The sequence below is a fragment of the Ranitomeya variabilis genome, chromosome 3, assembly GCF_051348905.1.
Source record: "Ranitomeya variabilis isolate aRanVar5 chromosome 3, aRanVar5.hap1, whole genome shotgun sequence".
Lineage (NCBI taxonomy): Eukaryota > Metazoa > Chordata > Amphibia > Anura > Dendrobatidae > Ranitomeya > Ranitomeya variabilis.
In genome coordinates, this window is record NC_135234.1 from 395059216 (window position 1) to 395078319 (window position 19104).

A 19104-nucleotide genomic window follows, 5' to 3' on the forward strand; every position below is an offset into this window, starting at 1 on the left:
CCTAAAACAAATGGTTTTGTCAATTTTGTTGGTAAAATGAGAAATCGCTGGTCAACTGTTTCCAAATTTGTTCTCATGTAAAGTTGACATGTGGAAAATTTTATTTATTAAGCATTTTGTGTGACAAGACTCTGATTTAAGGGCACAAAAACTAAAAGTTTGAAAATTGCAAAATTTTCAAATTTTTTGTCAAATTTTCATTTTTTCTAAAAATAAATGCGTCATATTGAAGAAATTTTACCACTATGATGAAGTACAATATGTCACAAAAAATAGTCTTAGAATCAGTAAGATCCGTTGAAGCGTTCCAGAGCTATAACCTCATAAAGTGACAGTGGTCAGAATTGTAAAAATCGGCTTGGTCATTAAGGTCAAAATTAGCTCGGTCACTAAGGGGTAAACAGGTTCCTCATGCCAAAATAAGTACATACCAGACATAGACAAACATGATATCGTTTGTTTATTGAGACTTAACATTTTCATCTTGTAACATGAGATTAACTTCTAGGGTTTTGGAGTAATGTCACATGCCTTCTTTAATTCTTCTGGTTCTTCACCATGTTTAAAAACACTCACAGTCACTTGGCCAACCTCAGAACCATACTTATTCTTAACAGTAATGCTGTAGCGCCCAGAATCTTCAGCACAGATCTTCTCTATAGTCAAAGTTACAATTGTTCCCTTTATGTCCAGTTTGTAGCGGTCTTTAAAGACCACAGTCTTCTCATTCTTTACCCACGAGACCTCAGGAGCAGGATCTCCAGATATGTGACATGTTAAACACAGGGTCTAGTAACGAGAGGAAAAGTTTCATAAGTTTGTTGCCTGTTAAGCGCAAAATAACATTTGTTATAAAGTGAGTCAGTCAGCTTCAAAATGCTATATAGGTATATAGGGGACTTAACCGCTATCAAAATCAAACATGTAGTATAGCCTTTAGTGGTTTAAATGGCTTTAAAACACTATTTGTTTCATATACAAATGAGGAATCATCATTGTACCCTTAGTGTAGCCAAGATCTCAGTGGATTGTTACCCCCGCTCAATCTGCATATTGAGTACTGTGATATCTTGATTGACAGCGCTAACAAGAACATTGCCTGAGCTCTGTAGCTGTGCTCATATAGTCTTATTGCCAGCTCTCAATTCTGGCTCATGTCTGCAGTACAGTACCAAGCAGCAACCGCAGAGAAGAGCCAGTGGTGAGAGCCGGCAATGGCACTAGGTTAGTTCGACTCTATTGTCCATTCGGAGGTGCACAGCCATTGACTGACATGACTGAACTCAAACAGCGGTTCTGCACCTACGCACGCACATTGCAGCCGCAGTCACAAAGTATCATTCCTTGCTCCCATCGGTACGGTACTACCAGTAGGAACCAGCAATTAGAGCATCAATAACATTATATGAGTGCAGCTGCAGGGTTCAGGAAGTTGTACTCAATATATAAATTAAAGAGGCATAATGGTGAGCCGAGCCCTTGTCCAAAGGAGTATCAGAGCTAATTTTTTTTATGCCTACTAATCCACTAAAATCTATACTACAGCTATGATTTTTGTAGGGTCTAAATCCCCTACATACCTGTAAAAGTGGTTTCATTTGCATTTTGGGGCATGTAGAAACCCTTTAATCTACATATATGTTTTGCACTTATTACAAAATGTATGACCTGTTATTATAGAAAAAGTATTAATAGAGAAATTGAAACAGCAAGATATATGGGATGTACACTATATGCAGTAATGAAATGGAGCATGACAAACTCGAGTCTGCCATATTATAGCTTACGCTTTTGTCAGTAAGGAAATACTTATCAAGGAAACAATGCTCTATAATTTTATAACTTTAGTAAGAAATACCTTGTCCACCATTATTGTTGCCAGATCAGGAAGACCACGGACCACCTTGGCACGATCTAGGAATTTAAACCACAGGTCACAGAGTAAATTCTACAGCAAGTGCCATCACACCAAATTGACTGCAATCATTAATGCAAACATTTCAGTGGCAGCCCAGGATTTCATGGCATGTTCACTAGGGTTGAGCGACTTTTATTTTTATACAGGCTTTATTCAGTGCTCCCCTAGAAGCAGAACTTCCAGACTAGAATCCCTCAGTAAATACACAGTTTGATGGAAGATCGGAGTTTTTATCCACATTGTATGATTACATGTTTGGTCATTGAATCCAAAAACGTAATAATGGTCACTTACTCTTCTCTATTACAGCGGTCTCCCTGAAAGAAGTATAGCAAATATGTTATATTACAAATAAGTAGAGAACAAAAAAATGTGAAAAAAAAACAAACCTTTAACATATTTATCACATTGATACAGATTTTGATTTGCTGACAAAATTATATTTAGATGACACTAGAAATCGCTTTTAGGAGGATTTTGCTTGCCCCATCAGTTTATTTTCACAACGATGGGTTGTCCAAAGCAAAGAATCCATGTAAATGCTTAAATTATGGAGTCTAAACGCTATAGTATGAGAATATTTGTGTGCATCACATAAATTATTTGCAATGATTTTTCTTGGTGAAAGTCTTTTTTTGTTGTTATCAATGTAGACATCGTGCAAAAAATACCCTTTAATGACCAGTATTAAACACCCCTTTAAGTATAGTATTAAATACCTCCTAAATGTCCCATAGGATTTCTAGAAAAAAAAGCTGTTCATTTAATTAACACTTACTTGCATTTCTGGTGTTCTGCCATTGCATCATCAAATACTGAAAGTAAAGAAATAAATTATTTAGAACATGGTTGCAATAGAAACATGTGCGCAGTGTGAGGATGCGAGCACAGCTTTAAGAGGGGCACATCTAAAGAGGAACTTTCCCCGAAGGATGTAATAGTGGTTGCAGAGCTAAATAAAACATTTTTTTTTTTCATTTTGCCTCTCCATTTCAAAGATATTGGCAAAGTATTTGCCGCTAGTAATGAGCGAACGTGCTCTGATAAGGTGTTATCTGAGCATGCTCGAGTGCTAACCAAGTGTTGTGCTCGAAAAATATGTTCGAGTCCTCGCGACTGCATTTCTCACTCTGTTTAGCAGCCACAACACAAGTGAGCATTGCCTGTCTGTTATACAATCCCTGCATGCAATCCCTGTGTTGCGGCTGTTGAACAGCCACGAGACATGCAGCCGCAGGGACTTGAACATATTATTGGAGCACGCCGGTTAGCACTCGAGCAAGCTCGGTTAACACCTAGTCTGAGTATTTTCGCTCATTACTATTTGCCACCTAATGAGTTAACTTTTTTAAGTCCAAGTGGATGTTATCAAATAGTTTTTTTTGGGGGGGGGTTCAATTCCTTCCTCTTTGTAATGATGACCAATCATAAGCAGACAGCAGCACTCAAAGGAAAGAAGAGAATGCCTCACCATAACTCAGAGCAGATTTCTCAGTGTTTGAGATGGATAGGAAATTCAAGCCTCAACTCTCTGATAACACCCACTAGGCCTTAAAAAGTTAACTCATTAGGTGCCAAATACTGTGATTGCTAATATCTCCACAACTGAGAGGCGAAATAAAAAAATCAAACAAAAATGTTTTATTCAACTTCACAGCCATTACAACATCATGTGTCCAGTTCATCATGAACAATTTGGTGAAAGGTCCTCTGCAAAGAAGAGCGGGACGTGGGAAAAGGGGTTCTATGGTGGCAGTTGTTTCACCAGATCACTGTCCAAATTTTTTTAAAAGCTGCATTACAAAACACCTGTTACTAAGATGCCTACATGTGACCTGGTGGCTCCAAATGATGTCTGTAAGGGTATGTGTCCACGTTCAGGATTGCATCAGGATTTGGTCAGGATTTTTCATCAGTATTTGTAAGCCAAAACCAGGAGTGGGTGATAAATGCAAAAGTGGAGCATATGTTTCTATTATACTTTTCCTCTAATTGTTCCACTCCTGGTTTTGGCTTACAAATACTGATGAAAAATCCTGACCCAATTCCTGATGCAATCCTGAACGTGGACACATACCCTTAGATGCTATCAGCTTCAATTAAGTGCCCTGGTCATTTCAAAGTGCAGGAAAGCAGCTCAGGGAGTACCAGGAAAGTCAGGACAACAGTCCAGATATGATTCCAGCTGCTATCAGGGTCTATTGCAGCTCTTTGTGACCAATATTAAAAAAAAATAATAAATAACCCCCCCCCTAGAAATAATATATATATATATATATATATATATATATATATATATATATATATATATATATACACATATATATATATGGAGCGCCCCTATGGGGCCGTGGGGTACTCGGTACTTTGTCATTCGGTTCACGGGGGGATGTCACGGTGGCTGACCCGGTCCGTGGCCCTGGGACGTCCATATTAAAGGGAAAGGTCTTTAAGGGGAATGTTCGTGACGCCACCTGTGGTATTCGGTCAGGGTGACCGACGCTGCTTTAAGGGGTCCGCTGAGGTGATGTAATGGCAGCTAGATGGTAGACCTTCCCACAGGTGAAGTGTATCCCCAGGGCTTCCCAGTGTGTAGATGGTGGATGGTGAGAGGCGTAGTGAAGAACGAGGACACAAGGTTGCAGTCTCTTTACCTTAACTGAGGACTTCGGCATCCACAGTCCAGGGCACCAGACCACAGGGCAAGCAGAGTCCGGCCGGTTTGCAGGCAAGTCCAGAGTCCCCTTGTCCAGGTGGAAATCAGTAACCTTCCTCTAGCACCATGGTGTTGTAGTCCCTTACTGCTAAGTGTCTCATAATGTCCTCACAGATGTTTTAGATGTTATGTCTCTCTCTCTGTCCCCCGGATAGGATAGGACAAACCCGTATGACCGGGGGCTTGAGGCGGTTTATAGGGACTCTATCATGCCCCAGCCTCTAAGGGGTGCCACTTTGCCTCCTGGGTGTAGGGCGGACTGGTAACTTGCAATTAGCTTTCCTGACGGTCTCTGGAGCAAGGCATAAAGGGTCGTTGCTCCCTCTGTGTTCTGGCTACTGGGATCCTGTGCCTCAGAAGGAGGAAGCCTGTGTAGGGCTGCTTCCCCCTGGTATCCACTCCTTTGCTACGACTTCTTTTCACCCTCTCTGCAATTCAGTTCTCCTTCAGTGTCTCTTTCTAGGAGCTGCAGCTCTCAGGGCATGCACAACTCCGTGTCCTTCTTCCTCAATCTCTGACAGGGTCCCACCCCTGTCAGGGACCAACTACCTGAGCAGAGCTCAGCCAGCAACTCTTTAACTTTTCCTACAGGCAACCAGTTTTACTAATGTGAGGAGTGACCTAATAAATAGGAGCAGAGCTCCCCCTGGTGGCCTGGAGTGTGAAATGTGTTGCATGTTTGTGATACCTGGATGCAGTTGTCCTTCTTTGCCTCCAAACGTAATATCACTCTCCCCTAGAGGAAAATTACATTACTGCAATGACCAGGACCCTGGGGCGCTGCATATACACTGCTCCAAAAAATAAAGGGAACACTAAAATCCCACATCCTAGATATCACTGAATGAAATATTCCAGTTGTAAATCTTTATTCATTGCATAGTGGAATGTGTTGAGAACAATAAACCTAAACATGATCAAAGTAAATCATAATTAATATCGCAACGGAGGTCTGGATTTGGAATCATGCTCAAAATCAAAGTGGAAAATGAAGTTACAGGCTGATCCAACTTCAGTGGAAATGCCTCAAGACAAGGAAATGATGCTCAGTAGTGTGTGTGGCCTCCACGTGCCTGTATTATCTCCCTACAACACCTTTGCATGCTCCTGATGAAGCGGCGGATGGTCTCCTGAGGGATCTCCTCTCAGACCTGGACTAAAGCATCAGCCATCTCCTGGACAGTCTATGGTGCAATGTGACGATGGTGGATGGTGCGAGACATGATGTCCCAGATGTGTTCAATTGGATTGAGGTCTGGGGAATGGGCGGGCCAGTACATAGCTTCAATGCCTTCATCTTGCAGGAACTCCTGAAACACTCCAGCCACATGAGGTCTGGCATTGTCCTGTATTAGGAGGAACCCGGGGCCAACCGCACCAGCATATGGTCTCACAAGGGGTCTGAGGATCTCATCTCGGTACCTAATGGCAGTCAGGCTACCTCTGGCGAGCACATGGAGAGCTGTACGGCCCTCCAAAGAAATGCCACCCCACACCATTACTGACTCACTGCCAAACCGGTCATGCTGAAGGATGTTGCAGACAGCAGATCGCTCTCCACGGCATCTCCAGACTCTGTCACCTCTGTCACATATGCTCAGTGTGAACCTGCTTTCATCTGTGAAGAGCACAGTGCGCTAGTGGCGAATTTGACAATCCTGGTGTTCTGTGGCAAATGCCAAGCATCCTGCACGGTGTTGGGCTGTGAGCACAACCCCCATCTGTGGACGTTGGGCACTCAGACCATCCTCATGGAGTCGGTTTCTAACCATTTGTGCAGACACATGCACATTTGTGGCCTGCTGGAGGTCATTTTGCAGGGCTCTGGCAGTGCTCCTCCTGTTCCTCCTTTCACAAAGGCTGAGGTAGCAGTCCTGCTGGTGGGTTGTTGCCCTCCTACGGCCCTCTCCACGTCTCCTGGTGTACTGGCCTGTCTCCTGGTAGCACCTCTAGCCTCTGGACACTACGCTGACAGACACAGCAAACCTTCTTGACACAACTCGCATTGATGTGCCATCCTGGATGAGCTGCACTACCTGAGCCACTTGTGTGGGTTGTAGAGTCCATCTCATGCTACCACGAGTTTGAAAGCAAAACCAACATTCAAAAGTGCCCAAAACATCAGCCAGAAAGCATTGGCACTGAGATGTGGTCTGCGGTCCCCACCTGCAGAACCACTCCTTTATTGAGTGTGTCTTGATAATTGCCAATAATTTCCATCTGTTGTCTATTCCATTTGCACAACAGCATGTGAAATTGATTGTCAAACAGTGTTGCTTCCTAAGTGGACAGTTTGATTTCACAGAAGTTTGATTTACTTGGAGTTATATTCTGTTGTTTAAGTGTTCCCTTTATTTTGTTGAGCAGTGTATATACTGTACATATATGTTAAAAATGACAATTAAAGTTTAAATCACCTCACTTTTCTTTATCCTAAAATATTGCAATTGAAAATAATAAACTAAAACATATTTGGTATTGCTGCATCCACAGAATTCCGATAAATCAAAGTACATCATTATTTAACCCATATGATAAATGCGGTAAAGAAAATAGCGCAAATATGCATCTACCCAAAAAGAGATTTAAGGCATTAAAAAGCATTTAAAGTATAACCGTCATTTTAATTTTTATTTGATAAATCAATAGTGCACATGAAAATAAGCAACTTTGTACAGGTGCTTTTCACAAAATTAGAATATCATCAAAAAGCTAATTTATTTCAGTTCTTCATTCCAAAAAGTGAAACTCGTGTATTATATAGAGTCATTACAAACAGGGTGATCTATATCAAATGTTTATTTCTGTTAATGATGATTATGGCTTACAACCAATGAAAACCCTAAAGTCATTATCTCCGTAAATTAGAATAATTTATAACCCCAGCTTGAAAAATTATTTTAAAATCCAAAATGTTGGCCTACTGAAATGTATGTTCAGTATATGCACGCAATACTGGGTCGGGCTCCTTTTGCATCAATTACTGCATCAATGCGGCGTGGCATGGAGGGGATCAGCCTGTGGCACTGCTGAGGTGTTATGGAATCCCAGGTTGCTTTCACAGCAGCCTGTAGCTCATCTGCATTGTTGGGTCTGGTGTCTCTCATCTTCCTCTTCACATTACCCCATAGATTCTCTATGGGGTTAAGGTCAGGTGTGTTTGCTGGCCAATCAAGCACAGTGATACTTTTAGCAGTGTGGACAGGTGCCAAGTCCTGCTGAAGAATGAAATGTCCGTCTCCAAAAAGATTGTTGGCAAAGGGAAGCATGAAGTGCTCTAAAATTTTCTGGTAGACGGCTGCACTAACTTTGGTCTTGATAAAACACAGTGGACATACACCAGCAGATGTCATGGCTCCTCAAACCATCAATGATTGTGGAAACTTCACACTAGACCTCAAGCAGCTTGGATTGTGTGCCTCTCCACTCTTCCTCCAGACTCTGGGACCTTGATTTCCCAATGAAATGAAAAATTTACTTTCATCTAAAAACAACACCTTGATAAGACGCTTCTGGCATTGTCTATTGGTCATGAGTGGCTTGGCACAAGGAATGCGACACTTGTAGCCGATGTCCTGGATATGTCTGTGTTTGGTGGCTCTTGAAGCAATGACTCCAGAGGCAGTCCTGTTGTGTATCCGCTTTTTGGGCTCCCCTGGTGGTTGCTGGTGGTACTGGTGGCTTGTTTGCACCTTGCTTCTTCTGTTCACCTGCTTCCATCAGTGTTTGGGAGTTTCCTATTTAGCCTTGCTCTCCAGTCATTTCCTTGCCGGTCATCATTGTAACCAGAGCCTTCGGTTGCATGTTCCTGCTACTAGTCTGCTGATCAGCTAAGTGGACTTTGTCCTTTTGTTTTGTACCTTTTGTCCAGTTTGCAGTTTTTGTAATTCTCTGTAGCTGGAAGCTCTTGCGGGCTGAAATTGCCACTCCTGTGTCATGAGTTGACACAGGAGTCTTAAAGTAATTTCAGGATGGTTTTTGAAAGGGTTTTCAGTTGTCCGTGAAGTCCTCTTTTGTATCCTTCTGCTATCTAGTAAGTGGACCTCTCTTTGCTAAATCTACTTTCATACTGTGTATGTCTTTTCCTCTTAATTCACCGTTATTACATGTGGGGGGCTGCTATCATCTTTTGGGGTATTTCCCTAGAGGTAAGCCAGGTCTGTTTCTTCCTCTACCAGGCGTAGTTAGTCCTCCGGCTGGCGCGTGGCATATAGGAAGCCGTAGGTATGCTCCCTGGCTACTGTTAGTTGTGTGGTAGATTTAGCTCACGGTCAACTCGAGTTTCCATCACCCGAGAGCTCGTTCGTTACTTATGTGTTTTTTACGTTCCCTTGCCATTGGGAACCATGACAGTATGACCGGCCAGCAAAGTGTTAATTGTTTGGGCTGAAGCAGGAGAAAAAGAAGTGTTGAAGGGAAATTTTTTTTTTTTTTCTTTCCCTCAGAGTTTTGCTGCCTAGCCCTTAATTGCTGTCTAGCTGCTTCTTATCTCCTCTTAACCCTTGAATGGCTCTGACCTTAGCTGTTTAACATGGATGTCCAGAGTTTGGCTGCAGGTTTAAATAATCTTGCTACGAAGGTTCAAAATTTACAAGATTTTGTTATACATGATCCTATTTCTGAACCTAAAATCCCTACACCAGAGGTGTTTTCCGGAGATAGATCTCGGTTTTTGAATTTCAAATATAATTGTAAATTATTCCTTTCTCTCAGACCTCACTCCTCAGGAGATCCTGTCCAGCAGGTTAAGATTGTAATCTCTTTGCTGCGAGGTGACCCTCAAAATTGGGCATTTTCATTGGCACCAGGGGATCCTGCGTTGCTCAATGTGGATGCGTTTTTCCTGGCTTTAGGGTGCTTTATGAGGAACCTAATTTGGAGATTCAAGCTGAAAAAGCTTTGATAGCCCTATCTCAAGGGCAAGCGGAGATATACTGCCAAAAATTTCGTAGGTGGTCTGTGCTTACTCAGTGGAATGAGTGCGCCTTAGCGGCAAATTTCAGAGAGGGCCTTTCTGATGCCGTTAAAGATGTTATGGTCGGGTTCCCTGCGCCTACAGGTCTGAATGAGTCCATGACAATGGCAATTCAGATTGATCGGCGTTTGCGGGAGCGCAAACCCGTGCACCATTTGGCGGTATCTTCTGAAGAGACGCCAGAGAAAATGCAATGTGACAGAGTTATGTCCAGAAGCGAGCGGCAGAATTATAGGCGTAAAAATGGGTTATGCTTCTATTGTGGTGATTCTGCTCATGTTATATCGGCATGCTCTAAGCGTACTAGGAAGGTTGACAAGTCCATTTCAATTGGCACTTTACAGTCCAAATTTATTTTGTCTGTAACCTTGATTTGTTCATTATCAGTTATTACCGTGGATGCCTATGTGGACTCGGGCGCCGCTCTGAGTCTTATGGACTGGTCCTTTGCCAGGCGCTGTGGGTTTGATTTAGAGCCTCTGGAAGTCCCTATACCTCTGAAGGGTATTGATTCTACACCTTTGGCTTGTAATAAACCACAGTTCTGGACGCAAGTGACTATGCGTATGACTCCAGACCATCAGGAGGTGATTCGCTTCCTTGTGTTGTACAATTTACATGATGTTTTGGTGCTTGGATTACCATGGTTACAGTCTCATAACCCAGTCCTTGACTGGAAGGCTATGTCTGTGTTAAGCTGGGGATGTCGGGGGGCTCATGGGGACACTCCTATGGTGTCCATTTCGTCATCTATTCCATCTGAGATTCCGGCATTTTTGTCTGATTATCGTGATATTTTTGAAGAGCCTAAGATTGGTTCACTCCCTCCTCACAGGGATTGTGATTGCGCCATAGATCTGATTCCTGGCAGTAAATTTCCAAAGGGTCGTTTGTTTAACCTATCTGTACCTGAACATGCTGCTATGCGCGAGTATATTAAGGAGTCCCTGGAAAAGGGACATATTCGTCCTTCTTCATCACCCTTAGGAGCCGGTTTTTTCTTTGTCTCTAAAAAGGATGGCTCTCTGAGGCCTTGTATTGATTATCGTCTCCTGAATAAAATTACAGTCAAATATCAGTATCCGTTGCCTTTGCTGACTGATTTGTTTGCTCGCATAAGGGGGGCTAAGTGGTTCTCTAAGATTGATCTTCGTGGGGCGTATAATTTGGTGCGAATTAAGCAGGGGGATGAGTGGAAGACCGCATTTAATACGCCTGAGGGCCATTTGGAGTATTTGGTAATGCCTTTCGGCCTTTCTAATGCACCTTCTGTCTTTCAGTCCTTAATGCATGATATTTTCCGGGAATATTTGGATAAATTTATGATTGTGTACTTGGATGATATTTTGATTTTTTCTGATGACTGGGAGTCTCATGTTCAGCAGGTCAGGAGGGTTTTTCAGGTTTTGCGGGAGAATTCTTTGTGTGTAAAGGGTTCAAAGTGTGTTTTTGGGGTTCAGAAAATTTCATTTTTGGGGTATATTTTTTCCCCTTCTTCTATTGAGATGGACCCTGTCAAGGTTCGGGCTATTTACGACTGGACGCAGCCTACTTCTCTGAAGAGTCTCCAGAAATTCTTGGGCTTTGCTAATTTTTATCGTCGATTTATAGCTGGTTTTTCTGGCGTTGCTAAACCTCTGACGGATTTGACTAAAAAGGGTGCTGATGTTGCCAATTGGTCCCCTGCTGCCGTGGAGGCCTTTCGGGAGCTTAAGTGCCGCTTTTTTTCTGCCCCTGTGTTGCGCCAGCCTGATGTTTCTCTTCCCTTTCAGGTTGAGGTCGATGCTTCCGAGATCGGAGCGGGGGCGGTTTTGTCGCAGAAAAGTTCCGACTGCTCAGTGATGAGACCTTGTGCGTTCTTTTCGCGAAAATTTTCGGCCGCCGAGCGAAACTATGATGTTGGTAATCGGGAGCTTTAGGCCATGAAGTGGGCATTTGAGGAGTGGCGTCATTGGCTTGAGGGTGCCAGACATCAGGTGGTAGTTTTGACTGATCACAAGAATTTAATTTATTTGGAGTCTGCCAGGCGCCTGAATCCTAGACAGGCACGTTGGTCGTTTTTCTTTTCCCGGTTTAATTTTGTGGTCTCGTACTTACCGGGTCCTAGGAATGTGAAAGCAGATGCTCTTTCTAGGAGTTTTGAGCCTGACTCTCCTGGGAATTCTGAACCTGCTGGTGTCCTTAAGGATGGAGTGGTTTTGTCTGCTGTCTCTCCAGATTTGCAACGTGCTTTGCAAGAATTTCAGGCGGATAGACCTGATCGTTGTCCGTCTGGTAGACTGTTTGTTCCTGACGAGTGGACCACTAGAGTCATCTCGGAAGTTCATTCTTCTACTCTGGCAGGTCATCCGGGAATTTTTGGCACCAGAGATTTGGTGGCTAGATCCTTCTGGTGGCCTTCCCTGTCTCGAGATGTGCGTGTTTTTGTGCAGTCTTGCATTGTGTGTGCTCGGGCCAAGCCTTGTTGTTCTAGGGCTAGTGGGTTGTTGTTGCCCTTGCCTATTCCGAAGAGGCCTTGGACGCACATCTCTATGGACTTTATCTCGGATCTCCCTGTTTCTCAGAAGATGTCTGTCATCTGGGTGGTGTGTGACCGTTTTTCTAAAATGGTTCATTTGGTGCCATTGCCTAAGTTGCCTTCCTCATCTGAGTTGGTCCCTCTGTTTTTTCAAAATGTGGTTCGCTTGCATGGTATTCCGGAAAACATCGTTTCTGACAGGGGTACCCAGTTCGTGTCTAGATTTTGGCGGGCAGTCTGTGCCAGGTTGGGCATTGATTTGTCCTTTTCGTCTGCATTCCATCCTCAGACCAATGGCCAGACGGAGCGAACTAATCAAACTTTGGAGACTTATTTGAGGTGTTTTGTGTCTGCGGATCAGGATGATTGGGTTGCCTTTCTGCCGTTGGCGGAGTTTGCTCTTAATAATCGGGCTAGTTCTGCCACTTTGGTTTCTCCTTTCTTTTGCAATTCAGGGTTTCATCCGCGTTTTTCATCTGGTCAGGTTGAATCTTCGGATTGTCCTGGAGTGGATGCGGTGGTGGATCGGTTGCATCGGATTTGGGGACAAGTGGTGGATAATTTGGAATTGTCCCAGGAGAGGACTCAGCAGTTTGCTAACCGTCGTCGTCGTGTTGGTCCCCACCTTCGCGTTGGGGACTTGGTGTGGTTGTCTTCCCGTTTTGTCCCTATGAGAGTTTCTTCTCCCAAATTTAAGCCTCGGTTCATCGGTCCTTATAGGATTTTGGAGATTCTTAACCCTGTTTCCTTTCGTTTGGACCTCCCGGCATCTTTCGCTATCCATAATGTGTTCCATCGGTCGTTGTTGCGGAGATATGAGGTACCGGTGGTTCCTTCTACTGAACCTCCTGCTCCTGTGCTGGTGGAGGGTGAATTGGAGTACGTCGTGGAGAAGATCTTGGACTCCCGTATTTCCAGACGGAGACTTCAATATCTGGTTAAATGGAAAGGCTATGGTCAGGAAGATAATTCTTGGGTAACTGCCTCTGATGTTCATGCCTCGGATTTGGTTCGTGCCTTTCATAGGGCTCATCCAGATCGCCCTGGCGGTTCTTGTGAGGGTTCGGTGCCCCCTCCTTAAGGGGAGGGTACTGTTGTGTATCCGCTTTTTGGGCTCCCCTGGTGGTTGCTGGTGGTACTGGTGGCTTGTTTGCACCTTGCTTCTTCTGTTCACCTGCTTCCATCAGTGTTTGGGAGTTTCCTATTTAGCCTTGCTCTCCAGTCATTTCCTTGCCGGTCATCATTGTAACCAGAGCCTTCGATTGCATGTTCCTGCTACTAGTCTGCTGATCAGCTAAGTGGACTTTGTCCTTTTGTTTTGTACCTTTTGTCCAGTTTGCAGTTTTTGTAATTCTCTGTAGCTGGAAGCTCTTGCGGGCTGAAATTGCCACTCCTGTGTCATGAGTTGACACAGGAGTCTTAAAGTAATTTCAGGATGGTTTTTGAAAGGGTTTTCAGTTGACCGTGAAGTCCTCTTTTGTATCCTTCTGCTATCTAGTAAGTGGACCTCTCTTTGCTAAATCTACTTTCATACTGTGTATGTCTTTTCCTCTTAATTCACCGTTATTACATGTGGGGGGCTGCTATCATCTTTTGGGGTATTTCCCTAGAGGTAAGCCAGGTCTGTTTCTTCCTCTACCAGGCGTAGTTAGTCCTCCGGCTGGCGCGTGGCATATAGGAAGCCGTAGGTATGCTCCCTGGCTACTGTTAGTTGTGTGGTAGATTTAGCTCACGGTCAACTCGAGTTTCCATCACCCGAGAGCTCGTTCGTTACTTATGTGTTTTTTACGTTCCCTTGCCATTGGGAACCATGACACAGTCCACTCCTTGCATCTCCCCCAAATTTTTGAATAGCCTTTTCCTAACAATCCTTTCAAGGCTGCGGTTATCCCGATTGCTTGTGCACCTTTTTCTACAACACTTTTTCTGTCCACTCAACTTTCCATTAATATGCTTTGATGCAGCACTCTGTGAACAGCAAGTTTCTTTAGCAATGACCTTTTGTGGTTTACCCTCCTTGTGGAGTGTGTCAATGACTGTCTTCTGGACATCTGTCAATTCAGCAGTCTTCCCCATGATTGTGGTACTTACTGAAACAGACTAAGGGACCTTAGGAAGCCTTTGCAGGTGTTTTTGTTAATTATTCTAATTTACTGAGATAATGACTCTTGGGTTTTCATTGGCTGTAAGCGATAATATTCAACATTAACATAAATAAACACTTGAAATAGATCAATCTGTTTGTAATGACTGTATATAATAAAGTTTCACTTTTTGTATTGAAGAACTGAAAAAAATAACTTTGTGATGATATTCTAATTTTGTGAGAAGCACCTGTATATCTTATCAGAGAAATCTGCTTTCTCTTCCAGGAATGATCAGTCATTCTCAATTCAGAAGCAAAATCTGTATTCAGTGAAGACAGACTTTCCCATTACTGAGGTAGGAGATGGAAGTAACTACTGATGAGAACCAATGTAATGGGCAGAGCTTCTCCTCTTCCCTTCTTCCTTCTACATATAATCTTATGAGCAACTGACATCTCTTATCTCAGTACTGTAATCAATTAATACAGATTTTCCCCCTAAATTGAGAATTTGAGAATGAGTGATCGATCCAGGAGGAGAAAGAAGCAGATTTTTCTGCTAAAATATATTACAAAGTTGCATTTTTTTCTCATGGACTATTGAATTAAGAAATAAAAATTAAAACGACGGTTACTCTTTAACCCCTTAGTGACAGAGCCAATTTGGTACTTAATGACCGAGCCAATTTTTACAATTCTGACCAGTGTCACTTTATGAGGTTATAACTCTGGAACGCTTTATCGGATCCCGCTGATTCTGAGATTGTTTTTTCGTGACATGTTGTACTTCAAGTTAGTGGTAACATTTCTTCGATATTACTTGCGATTATTTATGAAAAAAATGGAAATATGGCGAAAATTTTTAAAATTTTGCAATTTTCAAACTTTGTATTTTTATGCCCTTAAATCAGAGAGATATGTCACAAAAAATAGTTAATAAATAACATTTCTCACATGTCTACTTTACATCAGCACAATTTTGGAAACAATTTTTTTTTTTGTTAGGGAGTTATAAGGGTTAAAAGTTGACCAGCAATTTCTCATTTTTACAACACCATGTTTTTTTTAGGGACCACATCACCTTTGAAGTGATTTTGAGGGGTCTATATGATAGAAAATAACCAAGTGTGACACCATTCTAAAAACTGCACCCCTCAAGCTGCTCAAAACCACATTCAAGAAGTTTATTAACCCTTTACGTACTTCACAGGAACTAAAACAATGTGGAAGAAAAAAATTAACATTTTACTTTTTTTTGCAAACATTTTACTTCAGAACCATTTTTTTTAATTTTCACAAGTGTAAAAACAGAAATTTAACCACAAATTTTGTTGTGCAATTTTTCCTGAGTACGCCGATACCCCATATGTGGAGGTAAACCACTGTTTGGGCGCACCGCAGAGCTTGGAAGTGAAGGAGCACCGTTTGACTGTTTCAATGCAGAATTGGCTGGAATTGAGATCGGACGCCATGTCGCGTTTGGAGAGCCCCTAATGTGCCTAAACAGTGGAAACCCCCCACAAGTGACACCATTTTGGAAACTAGACCCCCCAAGGAACTTATCTAGATGTGTGGTGAGCACTTTGAACCCCCAAGTGCTTCACAGAAGTTTATAACGTAGAGCCGTGAAAATAAAAAATCGCATTTGTTTTCACAAAAATGATTTTTTCGCCCACAAATTCTTATTTTCACAAGGGTAACAGGAGAAATTAGACCACAAAAGTTGTTGTGCAATTTCTCCTGAGTACGTCGATACCCCATATGTGGAGGTAAACCACTGTTTGGGCGCACCGCAGAGCTTGGAAGTGAAGGAGCACCGTTTGACTTTTTCAATGCAGAATTGGCTGGAATTGAGATCGGATGCCATGTCGCGTTTGGAGAGTCCCTGATGTGCCTAAACAGTGGAAACCCCCCACAAGTGATACCATTTTGGAAACTAGACCCCCCAAGGAACTTATCTAGATGTGTGGTGAGCACTTTGAACCCCCAAGTGCTTCACAGAAGTTTATAACGTAGAGCCGTGAAAATAAAAAATCTCATTTTTTCTACAAAAATGATCTTTTTGCCCCCAAATTTTTATTTTCACAAGGGTAACGGGAGAAATTAGACCACAAAAGTTGTTGTGCAATTTCTCCTGAGTACGTCGATACCCCATATATGGGGGTAAACCACTGTTTGGGCGCACCGCAGAGCTTGGAAGTGAAGGAGCACCGTTTGACTTTTTCAATGCAGAATTGGCTGGAATTGAGATCGGATGCCATGTCGCGTTTGGAGAGTCCCTGATGTGCCTAAACAGTGGAAACCCCCCACAAGTGATACCATTTTGGAAACTAGACCCCCCAAGGAACTTATCTAGATGTGTGGTGAGCACTTTGAACCCCCAAGTGCTTCACAGAAGTTTATAACGTAGAGCCGTGAAAATAAAAAATCTCATTTTTTCTACAAAAATGATCTTTTTGCCCCCAAATTTTTATTTTCACAAGGGTAACAGGAGAAATTAGACCACAAAAGTTGTTTTGCAATTTCTCCTGAGTACGTCGATACCCCATATATGGGGGTAAACCACTGTTTGGGCGCACCGCAGAGCTTGGAAGAGAAGGAGTGTCGTTTTACTTTTTCAATGTAGAATTGGCTGGAATTGAGATCGGACGCCATGTCACATTTGGAGAGCCGCTGATGTGCCTAAACAGTAGAGACCCCCCACATATGACACCATTTTGGAAACTAGACCCCTTAAGGAACTTATCTAGATGTGTGGTGAGCACTTTAAACCCCCAGGTGCTTCACAGAAGTTTATAACGTAGAGCCGTGAAAATAAAAAAATCGCATTTTTTCTACAAAAATGATCTTTTTGCCTCCAAATTTTTATTTTACCAAGGGTAACAGGAGAAAATGGACCCCAGAAGCTGTTGTACAATTTGTCTTGAGTACGCCGACACCCCATATGTGGGGGTAAACCACTGTTTGGGCGCATGGCTGAGCTCGGAAGCAAAGGAGCGCCATTTGACTTTTCAATGCAAAATTGACTGGAATTGAGATCGGACGCCATGTCGCGTTTGGAGAGCCCCTGATGTGCCTAAACAGCAGAAACCCCCCAAAAGTGACCCCATTTTGGAAACTAGACCCCCCATGGAACTTATCTAGATGTGTAGTGAGAACTTTGAATGCCCAAGTGCATCACAGAAGTTTATAATGCAGAGTCGTGAAAATAAAAAATATATATTTTTTAACAATAAAGATTTTTTAGCCCCCAAGTTTTTATTTTCACAAGGGTAACAAGAGAAATTGGACCCCAAAAGTTGTTGTCCAATTTGTCCTGAGTATGCTGGTACCCCATATGTGGGGGTAAACCACTGTTTGGGCGCATGGCAGAGCTCGGAAGGGAAGGAGTGCCATTTTGGAATGCAGACTTTGATAGAATTGTCTGCGGGCGTTATGTTGCCTTTGCAGACCCCTAATGTACCTAAACAGTAGAAACCCCCAACAAGTGACCCCATTTTGGAAAATAGACCCCCCAAGGAACTTATCTAGATATGTGGTGAGAACTTTGAATGCCCAAGTGCTTCACAGAAGTTTATAATGCAGAGTAGTGAAAATAAAAAATATTTTTTTTCCCACAAAAAAGATTTTTTTAGCCCCCAAATTTTTATTTTCACAAGGGTAACAAGAGAAATTGGACCCCAAAAGTTGTTGTCCAATTTGTCCTGAGTATGCTGGTACCCCATATGTGGGGGTAAACCACTGTTTGGGCGCATGGCAGAGCTCGGAAGGGAAGGAGTGCCATTTTGGAATGCAGACTTTGATAGAATTGTCTGCGGGCGTTATGTTGCCTTTGCAGACCCCTAATGTACCTAAACAGTAGAAACCCCCAACAAGTGACCCCATTTTGGAAAATAGACCCCCCAAGGAACTTATCTAGATATGTGGTGAGAACTTTGAATGCCCAAGTGCTTCACAGAAGTTTATAATGCAGAGTAGTGAAAATAAAAAATATTTTTTTTCCCACAAAAAAGATTTTTTTAGCCCCCAAATTTTTATTTTCACAAGGGTAACAAGAGAAATTGGACCCCAAAAGTTGTTGTCCAATTTGTCCTGAGTATGCTGGTACCCCATATGTGGGGGTAAACCACTGTTTGGGCGCACGGCAGAGCTCGGAAGGGAAGGAGCGCCATTTTGCAATGCAGACTTTGATAGAATTGTCTGCGGGCGTTATGTTGCGTTTGCAGACCCCTAATGTACCTAAACAGTAGAAACCCCCACAAGTGACCAAATTTTGGAAACTAGACCCCCTAAGGAACTTATCTAGATATGTGGTGAGAACTTTGAAAGCTCAAGTGCTTCACAGAAATTTATAATGCAGAGTAGTGAAAATAAAAAAATATATTTTTTTCCAACAAAAAAGATTTTTAGCCCCCAAGTTTTTATTTTCACAAGGGTAACAGGAGAAATTGGACCCCAAAAGTTGTTGTCCAATTTATCCCGAGTACGCTGATCCCCCATATGTGGGGGTAAACCACTGTTTGGGCGCACGGCAGAGCTCAGAAGGGAGGGAGTACCATTTGACTTTTTTAGCGCAAAATTGGCTGTCGTGTTTGGAGACCCCCTGATGTACCTAAACAGTGGAAACCCCCCAATTCTAACTCCAACCCTAACCCCAACACAGCCCTAACCCTAATCTCAACCCGATCCATAATCCTAATCACAACCCTAACGATAATCACAACCCTAACCCCAAAACAGCCCTAATCTCAACCCTAACCATAACCCTAATCAAAACCCTAAATCCAACACACCCCTAACCCTAATCCCAACCGACGCAAGTGTGAAAGAAGCCTTAGGCTACTTTCAGACATAGCGCATTTTTGAGCGCTATTTTGCGGGCGCTTTTCAA

General features: G+C 42.8%; 1 protein-coding gene across 2 annotated transcripts in view; it reads right to left on the reverse strand.

The window, feature by feature from the left end:
• Window positions 1-443: 443 nt before the first annotated feature.
• Window positions 444-19104, reverse strand: part of MYOM3 (myomesin 3) — a 224977-nt gene continuing 206316 nt past the window's right edge. For both annotated transcript variants that reach the window (XM_077296109.1, XM_077296108.1), the window contains exons 33-36: window positions 2697-2733; window positions 2213-2235; window positions 1859-1914; window positions 444-789 (exon numbers count right to left, since the gene is read on the reverse strand). In XM_077296109.1, the coding sequence (XP_077152224.1) occupies window positions 505-789; window positions 1859-1914; window positions 2213-2235; window positions 2697-2733 (401 nt within the window). In that variant the 3' untranslated portion in view covers window positions 444-504. The remainder of the gene's footprint in view (window positions 790-1858; window positions 1915-2212; window positions 2236-2696; window positions 2734-19104) is intronic.